At 38.9% G+C, this 16,610-nt stretch overlaps 2 protein-coding genes across 3 annotated transcripts in view; one reads left to right on the forward strand and one right to left on the reverse strand.

Moving 5' to 3' along the window:
• The window catches only part of LOC109927300 (mucin-5AC-like), a 61,448-nt gene that overhangs the window by 40,548 nt on the left and 4,290 nt on the right, over positions 1-16,610 (forward strand). Inside the window, exon 8 of one of the 2 annotated variants that reach the window (XM_048613854.1) lies at positions 6,812-8,020. The exons of the other annotated variant lie outside the window; for it this stretch is intronic. Within the exon in view, the coding sequence (XP_048469811.1) occupies positions 6,812-6,819 (8 nt within the window). The 3' untranslated portion in view covers positions 6,820-8,020. Of the gene's footprint in view, positions 1-6,811; positions 8,021-16,610 lie in introns of those variants that run through there. 2 annotated transcript variants of the gene reach the window in all.
• LOC109927302 (kelch-like protein 13) lies at positions 1,080-13,874 on the reverse strand. The gene is made up of 4 exons (XM_020527285.2): positions 12,285-13,874; positions 7,672-7,924; positions 3,945-4,105; positions 1,080-2,281 (listed from the first exon to the last, which is right to left on the reverse strand). The coding sequence occupies exons 1-4, from the start codon at positions 13,326-13,328 to the stop codon at positions 1,916-1,918; spliced, it is 1,824 nt and encodes a 607-aa protein (XP_020382874.1). The 5' UTR covers positions 13,329-13,874; the 3' UTR covers positions 1,080-1,915.

Raw genomic sequence — 16,610 nt, forward strand, 5'->3', positions numbered from 1 at the left:
ACAGTACACCCTAACACACCGACCTACATAAAGAACAAATCAGAACCGACAATGAGATTCCATGACCATTAGGAATTATGATAGCACACAAGCCCACAACCATGCTACGACAAACACTCACAAGGATTAAAGAACCCATACCCATGACATGCAGAACCAGGGTAGTTTACAAAATACCATGCAACGACTGCCACAAACATTTCGTTGGACAGACAGGAAGGAAACTAACCATCAGAATACGTAAACATCTGCTAGCAGCAAAACAACATGAACGGAGTTTACCTAATATCAGTACACTCGGACAATGAAGGCCATCAGTTTAACTGGGACAATGTAACCAAAGTAGCCCAAGCCAAATATAGACACGGACAGGAGTCACTAGCGGCATAGTTCTCAACCCATAATGCATTCAACAAACATTCAGGATTGGACCCCATACACAAACCCCCATACAGAACAGAACCGGAAATGGCACAGCTCACCATAACAGACTAACACTATAAATTTCAAGTGGAATAGAACAACATCGCTTCATTGGACGCCTCACTGATGCTGTTACCTAGCATGGTGATGAAACATCTGAACAAAAACAAGCCAGTTTGGCGAGCAAGTCAATAACTTGATTCTATATCTGTTTAATCTGGGAGGATTGTGTTTTCCATTGACGCTGAGCATTAGTGAGGCCAAAATGACAAAACACTGTTTCAATTAAATTCATTATTGATTTCTCCAGTGCCAGAATTGATGAAAATTAAAATCTTTATTTTTTTGATGAACTCAGTACTTGGCAAACAATTATCATCAGTGACATTAAAACAGTTAAAAAGAAACATTTATTTTGTAGCATTTAAAGAGAGATCATGCTTTCTTTATGGATTTAATAATGTATTCATCTAACTGTTATGATCCCACTGATGATAATACTGGACAAGTCAAATTCCTGAGTGAAATCTGGCTTGATAGATCATAAGGTTTGTTTTTTGTTTTTGTTTACCATGGACGTTAGTCATTGAATGCATTCACAAGAGACTTCTAACAAAAGAGCATAAACCTTTATTAGACAAAGAAAAACACACAAACTATTAGAATGATCTCATTACACACATTGGAAAGAACAATTCATCCCTTTTTTCCTCAGCAATACTCTTACAGGCACTCAAACCTGAGGGAGGAGTCATCTCTTTCTCCACCCTGAAGCTTCTCGCTCAGTTGAGATGGCTATAATCAGCTTCTTTCAGACAAATTGCTTGACATCCATTTGTTTTTTTTTCAGTTAATGTCTATTCCTTCAAAACAGCTGTTTAATGCTACTTAACACTTGATCACCTGTGTTCCTGTTGTTAATTTAGCTTAAGCTTCTCAAAGAACTAAAAAGAAACTCATCTACTTTTCCTCCCCCTTAGAACCCAGGTTCTCAAATAATACTAACATAAAATGAATGTTTAAACAAAGAGTGAAAGATATGAGAGATGCAAGATATTGTAAATTATTTCATTCACTATAATTACCATTCCTTGTTTAGGAGAGGTGTATGCTCAACATATAATGACTTTGTTTTGTTTTATAATCCGTTGCTGGATGTAATGGTTATATAATTACAAGTACTCAGCACTGTATACAAAGTTACCTATTGTACATGCATACCACCTTGCCGAATGTAAAATCAATTTTCAATAGTAGTCATTTCCTGATAGTAAAACCATTTGATATCAGAGGTTTTTTCTCAGTAAGGGAAATATCTTAATTCATGGCATGAATTCCAGGAAATTGATTTTTATCAAGTAGTTTGTACATATATTCAACTTTACTTGAGCATAAGCATTAGTAGACATAAGGCAAGCCAATAACTTTCTTCTCCATGATTAAATGCACAATCCTTACCATATGTAGTTTTGATTTTTGTATTGTTCCTATGTTAATCAGTTACAAATAGATTGAGAGTGGAACTCTTTTTTGTTCCAAGGAGTGGATGTGCATATTCCTCAGTTTTTAACTTGTGTAAAACCGCCCCAGAAAGTTTAATCATACAGGCAGCATGGTCCATCAGGGGCAGAGGTAAGGCACCTGCTCTTCCCCAACGCTTAGCTTCTGGATCATAGATGAAAACACTATCTTTTTTGGTCATTTGACGAAGAGATCCCCCACCAGTGATGTAGAGTTTGGAATTGTGCACAGAGGTGCTAAACTGACAGCAGTCAAAAGTTGATACTTTGAGTGTCGTCCACTGGTCAGCTACAGGGCTGTAATATTCTGTTTCATTTACGTGCAACCACTCATCTGACTGGAAAAAATGAATAAATCTCAGTTAAACTACAAGAAAATAACATCACAACATTTGTTCCTTTCTAATTAACTACTCGTCCTTTTCACAATATAAAATAATTCATGGGTTTTCAAAACCACACCACTTTTTAAACAGAATTTAAATTAGGAAAAACCTTTTCAGCTCATAGATTGTTTTAGAAAGATTGCCATTTTTTTAGTGTACAATTTTGGCTGGTTTACGTTAGTACCTCAAATAGTTGTTCTGCATGCTTTCTTCTTTGTTACCTGGCTTTGAGTCTAGCTGTGAGAAAGCATCCTTTTGAATTAAAATTTATTTCTGAATTTTAAATCTTTCATACAAATAATAGTGCTAAATTATTTTTGTGGTCTGTTAACATTGCCAGAATGTTACCAGTTTAGTAATTGTGTTTGTAATTTACTAATTTCCCTCAGTTACAATGTATTCTGTCTTCATTTCTGCACATATTTTCCCTCATTGGGTAAGCTAACACAAAAGACAAGCATTGTAGAAAATGGTAATAATTCCTAACATTTGAATACTTGGCCATACCTGGCCTTTTGCTAGTTTGGCAACCCAAATTATAACAGGCCAAGCAGAGTGAACAAATGTTCTAGGAATTTGACATTTCAGGTCACTGAGCAAACTAACACCTTGATGTTGCTGAACAGCATTATTATCATTTCATGATCCATGTGGCAATGTTGTGATTCAGTTAAAATATGTTTGTAATCCCTCTTTTACATGCTGAAACAGTTCTGTATAGCCATAAAGCATGTGAACAAGATATTAACTTTGATAGGGAGGCTCTAGGTTGAATACCATTGGGAAAGAGCATACAGCAGAGTTATAAAAACAAACAGTAACTGTCATTAACATATTTGAGATGTTAGTTTAACAGAATGTAGTTATTTGAGCTTTTGCCTCCATCTGTTTTGGATGAATTTGAGGACAGTGCCTTTGACGTACCAGTTTGGTAACTCAACAAAGTTTGGTGTACTGCTAAAGATGCAAGGTTTTGAATTATTTTTAAACTTATGCTTGAATGTACTATACTCAAGTCATCGAAAATTTCATCAAGCTCATGTATGTAATTTAGACGCCGGTATACAGCAAATTCTACCATGAAAACAAATGGAGAATATATTGACTGTAAACTCTCAATTCTGGTATATGTGGAGTGGATTTGGAAATGTAATTGTTGGCTTCTTCTGTCTTGGTGCCATTGTAGAATATTGTTTCTCCTTTCAACTAAAATAAAGAGAAGCTAAAATTTAGAAATCTTTGGATACTTGCTATGTAAAAATGAACATATCTTGTATTTTTCTTATTGTTTGAATGTGGTCGATATAACACTTGCTGGCAGTGACAGTATACTGGCACCAGAAACTGCTCACAATTCATAAAGATATGCAGTTTCTGAATGCTTCCATCTTATTAAATATGAATTATTTAAAATAATATAAACAGGCCTGCAGGATGCAGTTAAATCCCAAAGGCCTTGATAATACAGTGTATATTTTATCTCCTATTTTGATTGAAATATTGTAAATGCTGTTGGAAAAGTTTATTCTTATTGACCTATTGATTGATTTTACTTTTATTTTTCATAGAAAAAAGTATTGAATTTTTAAGTGACAAGATTTTAAAGTTTTCTTACTGAGTTTAAAGTCCTTCCGCCTACACAGAATATTTTGTCTCCAATGGTAGCCATGCCATGGTCACAACGGGCAAATGTCATGGACTGGTTAATGATCCATCGTTGCAATCTTGGGAGGTAGCTGTACAGATCTTTTACAACTTTTCCTGCTGTGAATCCACCTAATTATCACAATAATGTAGTTAATACATATAATAGTAATTGTGTAAATTTCTCGCAAAATACAGTTTCCTGAATGTATACTTTCAGATATCATCCAACGTATGGTTCAGAGTAGAATAGAATCTTAGAATGCAGAAGGGGTATTCTTCTGTGGTATGTAGACAGCACTGACTGGGCCAGCATTTATTGCTCAATCCAAACTACCTTTGAGAATTTGCTAATGAGCTGCTTTCTTGAACTACCACAGCACATCCAGCGATGGTGAAGAAGTAGTTCTAATTCAAAGTGGCGTGCTGTTTGGAGGGCAGTCTGCACATGGCAGTGTTCCCACGTATTTATTGCTTTTATTCTTCTAGGCATAGAGATTTGGAATGTTCTGTAAAAGGAGGCTTGGTGAGTTGCTACAGTGCATCTTTGTACGTACTAGTGTCGTAGAGATGTACAGTATGGAAATAGATCCTTTGGTCCTACTTGTTCATGCCGACCAGATATCCTAAATAAATCTAGTCCCATTTGGCCCATATCCCTTTAAACTCTTCCTATTCATGTACCCATCCAGATGCCTTTTAAATGTTATAGTTTTACCAGCCTTCACTACTTTCTGTGGCAGCTCATCCCATACACATGTGACCCGCTGTGTGAAAAAGTGGTCCCTTAGGTCCTTTTTAAATCTTTCTCTTCTCAGCGTAAACCTATGCCCTCTAGTTTTGGACTCCCCTACACTGGGAAAAGAATTTGGCTATTCACACTATCTATGCCCTCATAATTTTATAAACCTCTGTAAGGTCATCCCTCAGCCTCCAAAGCTCCAGTGAAAATAGTCCCAGTCTATTCAGCCATCTCCCTATAACTCAAACCCTCCAACCCTGGCAACAGCTTGTAAATCTTTTCTGAACCCCTTCAAGTTTAACAACATCCTTCCTATTGCAGGGAAACCAGAATTGCATGCAGTATTCCAAAACTGCCTAACCAATGCCCTGTACAGCCACAACATGACCTCCCAACTCCTATACTTAATGCACTGACCAATAAAGGCAAGCTTTCTTCACTATCCTATCTACGTGCAACTCCACTTTCAAGGAACTATGAACCTGTACTCCAAGGTCTCTTTGTAGGCAATACTCCCCAGGACCTTACCATTGACTGTATAAGTCCTACCCTGATTTGTCTTTCCAAAATGCAGCACCTCACATTTATCTAAATTAAACTCCATCTCCCACTCCTCCATTGGCCCATATGATCAAGATCCCATTGTACTCTGAGGTAACCTTCTTCACTGTCCACTATGCTCCAACTTTGGTGTTGTCTGCAAACTTACTAACCATTCCTCCTATATTCACATCCAAATCATTTATATAAATGACGAACAGCAGTAGATCCAGCACCGATCCTTGTGGCACATCGTTGGTCACATGCCTCCAGTCTGAAAAGCAATCCTACACCACCACCCTGTGCCTTCTGCCTGCAAGCAAGTTCTCTATTCAAACAACCAGTTCTCCCTCTATTCCATGTGATGCCTGCCATGAGGAACCTTGTCAAACGCCTTACTGAAGTCCAAATAGATCATGTCCACCACTCTGCCCTCATTGATTCTCTCCATTGAATAACTGTGCCAAAATATCAGTTTTGCCGTTGGAAGAAGCATATTTCATCACTCAATAACTGATGTTTGTATTCAGCTTTACTTAGAAGTGAGATTTTTTTGTTCTAAGCTAGTATATTCAATTTCATGTCTTGATGAGTTAGCAAATATTATTCCTAGTAACATTGCTGCTAGTAGTTAACCTTCTGCAGATTATACTTCACATTACTTTGTCCTTCCTTCTCTCCTTTTCCTTTGAAATCTTAGGTAGCGCACCCCATTTTAATTGGCAACCTACAAAATGCCTGTGAATGTGCTATGTTATGCTAGAACATGAACAAAATCAGTTCTGTGATTAGTGTAACTAAATATCATTCCTCACAAAGTTTACTTTCCTGCAGCCTATTTTATAAGCAGAATATTGGAATGAAATGAAGTATTTTATGTAGTACTAGTCAGCATAAAACCTCAGTAGTCTATGTTTTAAGTTATCTTGCTTTTCCTGAGTAACTATGAACAGCAGCAAAACAGTCTGAATTCTCTAACATAATTAGAAATTGGTCAAAAAGCTCAGTAGGTATTGGCAGTATCTGTGGAGAGAGATCAGAGATAACATTTTGGGTTGAGTGACACTTCCTCAGACTGGAATTCCCCGGAGTTCTCTGATTTAAACGTTTATTTTCAGGGTAAGAAAATCTTCAATTTCCTGGACAGTTCCCTTGGAAAGAATATCTGGCCATTAGAAAATTTGGGCCTCTACAATCTGGTGTTAGACTGTGTGGTGAATGATGATATCAGTTAGATTTGCAAAAGACAAAGCAGTAGTAACAAGCACAAAGGAAGGATTACAAGAATTCTGTTTATATGGATTTGCAACAAGCAGCACAAACTTTGGAATGAAAGTGAACATTGACAAAACAAATTGTTGCATATCTCCAAATAACCAAGAAATAATCATAGGAAGAGAACTAAAGTAGATGTAAGAATTAAAATGTTTAGGAAGCATAATATCTTCAGATGGAAGAAATGAGGCAAAGAAAGCAATGAGAAAGGCCATATTTGATGAGAGACTGTTGTTGACTGGAAATTTGAATAAATAACTGAAAAATTACTTGTTTCGTAGGGATGTGAGCCATGAACCTTACAGTAAAAATGAGATCAACTTGCTGAACAGCTTTGGAGGATAACTGAAGGGATTTTCAGGTCAGAAAATGTAACAAATGATGAAATGCTTCGGAGAGTACAGCCATATGCCCTCCAGTTCAGGCTGTATTTCAGAGCATAACCAATCACACTGGTTTCAAAACAAGCCTGGATCTGCCTTACTGGAATACACCAGCTGAGAAGAGTTGCAAAGCCAGGCCGTAAATGGGACAAGCAAGCAGCAAAGGAAAAGACTATTGAGGGACTCGATCACTGTAGAATCGTAGAAACCCTACAGCGTGGAAACCGGCCATTCAGCCCAACAAATCCACACCAACCGTCCGGGAGCATCCCATCCAGACCCATCCCCCTACCCTTTTGCTGTAACATTGCATTTCCCATGACTAACACACCTAATCTACAAGTCTCTGAACACGATGGGGAATTTAGCATAGCTAACTCACGTCTCTGACTTGTTTATCCCGTTATGCCCATTGCTGTAAAAGCCTTTGCTTTATGGACAGTGACTGAATGGATACATTTATTGAACATAATTAGAAAAAGGCACAGGGTCTTGGCAGGTCATAGCGGAATCTGATTTGTAATGGATGTTACAGCGAGAGAACTTGAAGTTAAATGAGGAATGAAGAAAATATCAATGTTGGATAGAATGAAAATTGAAGCTACTGGCAAATTAAGAGAAGGCCGAGGATAGCGAGAATGAAAAGACTACTATAAACCAAGGACCTGCCTGCTGGCAGAATATATGATCTCGGGAATACCACTATTCTAAGTAGTACATGTAGCTTTTTTTTTTATTTCCTCTTCCTTTAGCCTGACCTGAAATGTATAGAATGCTTTTATGTACAGCCCCAGTGTGATCTGCCACTGCTGCTGGAAAGGGAGCTATGAGCTGCCACTTATTCTCTTCAAACTTGTATTCTTCCACTGTATTTGTGAGTTGCCCTAAAAGTGTTCCGCCTGCCACAGAAATAATGTGGTCTAAGACTGCATCCACATAAAATCGTGTGCGGCTTTCCAGCATGCCAGCAACCTGAAGCCATGTGCTGTTCCTTGGATCAAACCGATGTACCTGGAAAAAGAAAGGAAACTGAATGTGACAAATACCTTGGCAGAAATATTTTAACACTGGAGTTGACTTTTTCCAAAGTATGTGCTGACACAGTTATATGAAGTGTGACTGATATTCAGAAAACTATTAATGTTACATAATTTCCTTGTAACTATAAGATTATGAAAGACGTACAACTTATTGACATGCTTTGTATTCCTTTTTGACATTTTTGATTAATTTACATTTTGTTTATTTGGATTGCTATTACATATTGTGGTTTTTGTTTACCAATTCTTTGCTTTGTCTTTTCTGGGTGTTTATATACTGGCTCAGTGGTTAGCACTGCTGCCCCACAGTGCCAGGAACCCGGGTTTGATTCCATCCTCAGGTGACCGTGCAAACTCCACGCAGACATGGGGAAAATGTCTGTGTAGATTTCCTCAGGGTGTTCCTGTTTCCTCTCTCAGTCCAAAGATGAGCAGGTTAGGTGGATTGGTCATGCTAAATTGCCCATTGTGTCCAGGGATGTGTAGGTTAGGTAAATGCAGGGTTACAGGGATAAGATTGTGGGTTGGGTCTGGGTAGGATGCTCTTTGGAGGGTCAGTGTGGATTATGTGGGCCGAATGGCCTGCTTCCACACTGTAGGGCTTATGTGAAATGTCAAGACCCTTTGATCCCTTCCTTTGTTGACCTCAGTGTATAAAAGAGCCTTGGTGGGTTGTCTGAATATAAATGGACATCATAGCTGTGTCTAATTGTAATTTCACCTTGTAATGCCACATAATATTTTGCACTCCAGATTGATGGATGACAGTGTGAATCACACCTGAGGCTTTGGTTGGTATGACACTGCCTAATGATCACAGCTACTTGTGTCATACTTCATTCCACAAATATGAGAGGGCTAGTAGATGACCTGTTTGGTAGCATCGTTTTGGATGCAGCAGCTGCTAAGTACATTGTCTGTCGTTGAGTGCCATCAACAAAGCTTTCTTCAAAGAATTGTCACAGTAACTCCATGTCTTGTGTTCTTTGCTGCACTGACCTAATGTAGCAATCAGGGTACTGACAGAATCTTGAATTTATCATTTAATCATTAACAATAGACCAATCTTAAGTGCATTAAAATAGCTTTTCCCAAATATTACATTTCACATGTTCTAGAAGCACTTAATTTTTAATAGCAAAAATTAAGCTAGCGTTCAGTTTGCCGAGAAATTTTGATTCTAGATTCACTTTGCACATTACTTTTGCCAACAAATGAAATATTCTCTGGCTGCGTTGTTTCTACTGTTGAAACCGTATCTCTTACCTTCATTATGGAATAAGATAGGACTCCCATGTATGAAAGTAAACTCCTAACTGAAACAGAGCACATACCAGGAAGTGCTACACCTGCCCCTACAACTCCCCCCTCACCCCCATCCCAGGCCCCAAGAAGACCTTCCACATCAAACAGATGTTCACCTGCACGTCTGCTAATGTGGTATACTGTATCCGCTGTTCCGGATGTGGCCTCCCCTACATCGGGGAAACCAAGCGGAAGCTTGGGGACCGCTTTGTGGAACACCTACTCTCGGTTCGCAACAAACAATTGTACCTCCCAGTCGCGAACCATTTCAACTCCCCCTCCCACTCCCCAGACGACATGTCCATCCTGGGCTTCCTGCAGTGCCACTCCGATGCCACCCGAAGGTTGCAGGAACAGCATCTCATATTTCGCTTGGGAACTGTGCAGCCCAATGGTGTCATTGTGGACTTCACAAGCTTCAAAATCTCCCCTCCCCCGACCACATCCCAAAACCAGCCCAGCTTGTCCCTGCCTCCCTAACCTGTCCTTCCTCCCACCTATCCCCTCCTCCCACCTCAAGCACCACCCCCACCTCCTACCTACCAGCCTCATCCCGCCCCCTTGACCTGTCCGTCCTCCCTGGACTGACCTATCCCCCCCTAACTCCACACCTACACTCACCTTTACTGGCTCCACCCCCGCCTCTTTGACCTGTCTGTCTCCTCTCCACCTATCTTCTCCTTTATCCATCTTCTATCCCCACCCTCCCTTGCTATTTATTTCAGAATCCCCATCCCCTCCCCCATTTCTGAAGAAGGGTCTAGACCCAAAACGTCAGCTTTCCTGCTCCTCTGCTGCTTGGCCTGCTGTGTTCATCCAGCTCTGCACCTTGTTATCTCAGATTATCCAGCATCTGCAGTTCCTACTATGTCTGAAACATACCTTCACCACATTGTGTTAACTCAATTGAGCAAAATTATGGGTTTTTTTAAGACTTTTTCTGCCTGAGTGGCACTCTGTAAGTCCAAATTTAGCTTTTTTTTTTGCTCATTCATGGGAAGTAGGCATTGCTGACTGGGTCAGCATTTATTGCCCATCTCTGGCAGCCCTTGAAGTGGTGGAGAGCAGCCTTTTTGAACTACTGCCAACCTTGTGCAGGTAGACTCAAAGGGAGTTCCAGGATTTAGACTCATTTGGACCTATAGAACAAGGATACATTCCCAAGTCGGGATGGTGAGTGGCTTTTAGGGGGAGTTGCAGATGGTGCTGATCCCACATATCTGCTACCCTCATCCTTCTATCTAGAAAGGAGCATTGTTTGAAAGGTGCCATCTAAGGACTGTTGGTGAATTTCTAGTGCATCTTGTAAATGTTACAGACTGTTACCACTGAACATCAGCTGTGCAAGGAATGGATGTTTATGAATATGATGCCAGTTATGTGGGCTGCTTTGTCCTGGATGGTGTCAAGCTTCTTGAGTGTTATTCGAGCTGCGACAATGTAGACAAGTGAGGAGTATGCCATCATTTATACCTTGTAGATGATGACAAGCTTTCGAGAGTCAGGAGATAAGTTTCTCACTGCAGAATTACTAGCCTTTGACATGCTCTTGTAGCCACAGTATTTATATGGCTAATCCAATTCACTTACTGGTCAATTGCTGTAATTCACCTTGCAGTGGGCCGTAGCAAAGCTGAGGAGTTTAGGAAGATGGTTGGATCGCAAGGAAGTAGGTTACTGAAGATGATTTTGAAGCTGGGAGGAACAATTAAAAATGCGAGCAAATGAACTCCAGACAGTGGAGCCAAGAATCCTGAATGTTTTATCACTGAAGATGGGTTAGAAGAATCTAAAGAAGGCCAAAATTGGAAGAATGGAAGTTATGTGCTGGAGGATACAATAGAAGTGAAGAGAAACAAGGCCACAGAATGATTGTAAATGAGGCTAGGAACTTTGAATTTCTTCTTGGGAGATGGAGATCTGACAAAGATGATGAAGAGTTTAGAATGGTAAAATGTAAGTTAGCTTTTGACAAGTTCGAACTTAGAATGTAGGAAAGATGTGGATGAGGGTTTTAGTGTTCATGAGGCGAGGCAAAGTTGCAATGGGGAGGTGAAAATAAGTAAATTTGATCGTCCATGAAATGGAGGGTTTGTAAGCTTGCCCTTTTGAAAGCAGACAGGCCATACACTGTCAAGTTCAACCTGTCAGAGCAGCCACAGAAGAATGGGATCAAAACTAGATTGCAGAATTCTTTTGACAGGGGAAAATTGCCACATATGCTTAGAGGTGACATCTGGGTATTATTAGCATGCACTTATAGTTGACTGTTTGATTCTGAAACAGTTGGGGTGATCATTGCTAATTTTAAATCTCAAGTTAGTAAGTATATGAAATATACATTTTTGTTAAAGAAAATCAATTGCACCTGAAGTGAGGCATAACAGCTGTGTTGCACGCAGTGTAAAACTCAGAAACACCAACTTTAGGACATGGCTTCTGGCAATCAGATACTTCTCATAAATCAAACTGCTTCCAGCCATTTTCAATCCATTCTGCTTTCTAGCCTGTAACTCTTACGTACCATAAGCCTCATACTATGTAATGGAAAGCTTCCTGAAAATATGCCTTTCATAATCAACCCATAAGCAGATACTGGGTTGCTCTAGTGTCACTGATCCAAAAACAATCTAACAAAAGTGCCCCTAATGCAACTAATGAAATCAGAGATCGCAACATATAATTTGATCTACTTCCTGAGTTTTAAAAACTACTTCTGTTCACTATAAATTCTAGTTCCGCTCACCAGTCGTGGAAAACCTCAAGTCTCCCACTGGATGCCCTATACTCTTACTCAGTGCCACCTGGCAGCCAAGTTAATCACTCCAATGGACAGTGTGCACTGTCAACATCCGGATGGTCATTTAGCCCGATCCAGAAGGAAATCTTGTCTGTCAGTGCCAACTCCACAACAAGCAGTTAAACAATAGGACCATAGGACTAAAGTGCAAACAGACTTTGAGGAATAACCCTTTCAAATATGTGGAAGTGCTTTTTAAAATTCAATATTAGTTGTAAGGGTATACCTCATTTGATGGTTGATTTCCAGTGGCATCGAATCTGTTTTGCCCACCTAAAACAAATACAAAATTATTCACAACCACTACCCCGTGATTGTACAATGGAACAGGCATTTCTCCCAGTTTTCTCCAATAACTGCCAGTCTCATCAGCAACCCACATGCCTCTGCAAACGTTGTTATTTGTTGTCCGGCCTCCAAGGATCAACATATTTTCAGAATTTGACCGAATCCGTGTATGCTCAGTTCGCAATATAGGCTGAGCATGTAACCGTGAGTGGTAACTAAGCGCTTCCCGGAGGTATTTATTGCACTGGGAATCAGTTTTCATGATTGAGATTTCTTCAACATATTTCTGTAAATCCATAGCTGAAATGAGGCAGAATCGAATTCTTTTCAGAATATGCGCTGCATCTTTCAGTCTGTTCTTATCATGATGCAACCACAAGGTTGCACAATTAAATAGTTCAAGTTCACTGTACTCTTGTATATCACTGTTCTCCAGAATTTTGCATAGAGTTGCTTTGTCTAGTTCTACCAGATGGCAGGGATTTTCTAGTATATATTTATAGTGTTGACCCAGATACAAAAATGCCTTTTGTCTTAACTCTTCTGGTCCAAATTTTTGAGTAATTTTAAAGATATCCAAGCAGTTTCTGTGGTTGAGATGTTCTTCGAGGAATCGAAAGCATAGTTTGATTACATCTTGCACCAGCAAATTCTCTGCTGCTTTTAATACATCTTCAATGTTATCTATAGTAAGGTCTAATCTGTTTGAATAAATGAAATCCAACACGTGTTTGAGTCCTTTTGCAGTGACATTCAACCTAATGTATTTAGTATGTTGACTCTCTATTAATAATTTGCAATAACTACTCACTGATGCTAGAATGACCTTGTGTGCAGGAAAGGTAACTCCTTCAGCCTCCAGTATAATGTCACACAGAATGTTCTCTGTACGTAAATTGTGAAGCCCTTCAAGTAGCCTGGAAGGATAGGCCTCTGAAATCAGTTGTTGGTGCTCCACACTGTCTTGAGAACTGGTAGACATTTTTCAGAGAGAGGAAAAATAAGTCCTTCTGTAGTGTCCTGGTTTCTAATTTTGCTTCCAATTGTTTCCTTTGTTACAAGAAACTCCAGTTTAGGCAGAATACAAACACTCTATAATCATGTTATGGCAGAATGATCCTTTAAAAGTTCAACAACCTTAAAGTCAAGACATCTATTGGGACCAGAATATCATAGTGAAGATGACCTTGACAGACTTGTGTACTGCAGAGATTGTATGGTTATTAGTCGTGAAGTATCAATTACAAACAATATGCCATAGGTATTAAGTCACCCTGAAATCTTTCAAAGATAAATATTTAATTATGTGCAGTTTACTTCTGATATTTCGAATGTTAAATCATTTTGATAAAGCATATGTTAAACTACAATATGGTTATGTTGCTTAACTCACTTATCCTGCCATTAGCTCACAGTATTCTGTAATCCTGAGAAGGTATCTCTTGTTGCCTGTATTGTGTTTCCTTCCTGCTTCACCGATCTGTAGTTATGGAGATGTTCAACCAGTAAAGGTGTTGAAAGTGCACCACTATACAGAACTGAGTTCTGTCTCTTGATCGTTGTCAGCAGCCAGTTGTGCTGCTCTGTAACACTAAATGCCCAGGTTCATTGCTTACTTTGTCACACTGACCGTTTTAGCCTAGTGACCATAATGGGATGTTTTCCGATTTGCTGCTTAGTTTCACTCGTGTTTTGTTGTTCTTCAATTATTAAAGTGTCACTGTACTTGCCTGGGCATGTCTAAATGTTTAACTCTACAAATTAAATACTATCAGTATTCAGGTATGTTATGTTACTAACACAATTTGTATTCAGTGTTCCATAGGATATTTATGAATGTGAAAAATACCTGTTTAATGTTTTTGCAAGTAAAAAAAGTTTGGATCATGTGCAAAGAATGCTTGCTACTTGTTTAAAAAGTAACATTTGTTAATTGAAGTACAGCAAGAAAGGGACTGAATTGAATCTTAGTTTGAATTAAGAATTGTCCTAGTTTACAGATCTGTTTAAATTTCTGTCAGCCTTTCATTTGTTTTTCATAGCAAACTATTAGTGCAAATGGGACAGAAAAATCAATTATAAAATGCTGGAGATAGTTAATTTTTGGTATTTTTTTTCTTATTCATCGATACTGGGCGTTCAGTAAAGTATAAAAACCAAAACTTAAACTATTACAGTGGTTTTAAAATCATTGTTTTAAATGGAAAATGAACTTTAATAACAGCCTTAATGCAGCTTTTGAAGGTTTTCCCAACTCCAATACTTAACTACCCACTGGTTTTGCAGTGAATCTTTGCAAAGTTGCCATTTATTTGAACTGCATTGTGCAATCATATTGAGACCTAAACTGCAAATGCAGTAGTAATGAATCACAACTGTATAATGTAAAGACTGTATGTTTTTACTTTTCTCTGATTATGCACTGAAATGGGAAAAAGATTGTTACAAAAACAAAGGATTGTGGAAGGAACTGATGACATTTTTTTGAAAACAACTTACCAGGGCTTGTTTATAATTGTTTATTCAACCAGTGGAGAAAGGTGAGTTGCAGACAAACTGGCACCAGGGAGCAGATCTGTGAGATTCAACTAGCAGCAAGTAACTGATTGGTTTGTGGAGTGGTGATTAGTTATCAATGGCAAAGATCTTCTGCCTGCCAACAACTATCTAATTAGCTCCCAGGTAACTAAACTACTTGTGGATGTGAAATATATAGCTGGAACCCTTTGGACCTCTGGCACCCTTTTCTCTGCAGTTTTTTTTTAAATACATAAAACCTGAAGAAAACAAGTTCGTATTCCCTCACCAGTTGCTATAAACTGTTGTCTTTAACCAATATGCATGAGACTACATAAGTTGTGAACCAGTCACTCCTTGCTTCCTGCAAGCAAATTAAAGTATCTAGAGAAGAGCAGTTTAGGAGCAGCAAGTCAGAAGGCTCATCTCAGCAAACTGTGGGCATGCACCATTGAACTACCTTTCCAGTTTTCGCTCCACCTATAACACCAATGGTTCTGTTTTTTGTGTTTGTCTATGTATGTGTACAGACAGTGTTTTTTAAGGGAGTTAGAGTTTTAATCAGTGGAGTTATATGTTGATAGCTCATAGATACTAGCTAAAGGTGAACAAACATTTTCTAACAGTTACTTTTAAATACCAAACATAACCCATACTTTCTGTTAACTTGGATCTTAAAAGACATGTAAATTGGGGAATTTTGTGTACTTGATAAAATCTTTAACATTTGAGAGACTTCAGGAATAGCAGAACTTGGTTTCCAGCACAATTCCCCAGAGAGGCATGACAGTAGGATAAATTTGATATATAATGCACTGTTCATTGTGAGCAACCTAGAAGTTAAAAGTACTAAATTGCAAGTGATCAAATCTGCCAGATTACATAGGACTCTTTCTTTATACATTATATGAAATTCTGGGAACTTACTGATTTGTAAGAAGGTTAGTGTTTTCAGAGAACTGCATCCTATGATGTACTTATGTTTACTATATTCTTAACACTACCTTCTGATGGATTAGTTATAAGGTGGAAAACTTCGGTGATTCGATGAATGATGGAAACATCTCAAGAATGTACACTTTTAAACCCATTCAGAAACAATACTGATTAAAGTGTAACTCAAATGTGTTATAGGTCATAGGGATGTACAGCATGGAAACAGACCCTTTGGTCCAACTGACCAGATATTCTAAATTAGTCTAGTCTGATATGCCAGCATTTGGTGCATATCCTTCTAAAGTCTTCCTATTCATGTACCCACTGGGATGCCTTTTAAATGATGTAATTGTACCAGCCTCCTCCACTTCCTCTGGCAGCTCATTCTATACATGCACTACTGTCTGAAAACATTGCCCCTTAGGTCCTTTCTAGATCTTTCCCCTCTCGCCTTCATCCTATGCCCTCTAGTTTTGGATACCCCTACCCTTGGGAAAAGACCTTGACTGTTTGCCCTATCACATGCCCCTCAAGATCTTATAAACCTGTATAAGGTCACCCCTCAGTTCTGACGGTCCAGGCAAAATAGCCCCAGCCTATTCAACCTGACCCTGTAGCTGAAACCCTCCAACCCTAGTAACATCCTTGTAAATGTTTTTTGAGCCCTTTCAAGTTTAACAACATCATGCCTATAGCAGGGAGACCAGAATTGCATACAGTATTCCAAAAGTGGCTTAACCAGTATCCTGTACAGCTGCAATATAACCTTCCAACTCCTATACTCAATGCACTGACCAATATAGGCAAACAT

This window comes from Rhincodon typus, chromosome 28 (assembly GCF_021869965.1).
Source record: "Rhincodon typus isolate 14 chromosome 28, sRhiTyp1.1, whole genome shotgun sequence".
In the NCBI taxonomy this organism is placed as follows: Eukaryota; Metazoa; Chordata; class Chondrichthyes; order Orectolobiformes; family Rhincodontidae; genus Rhincodon; species Rhincodon typus.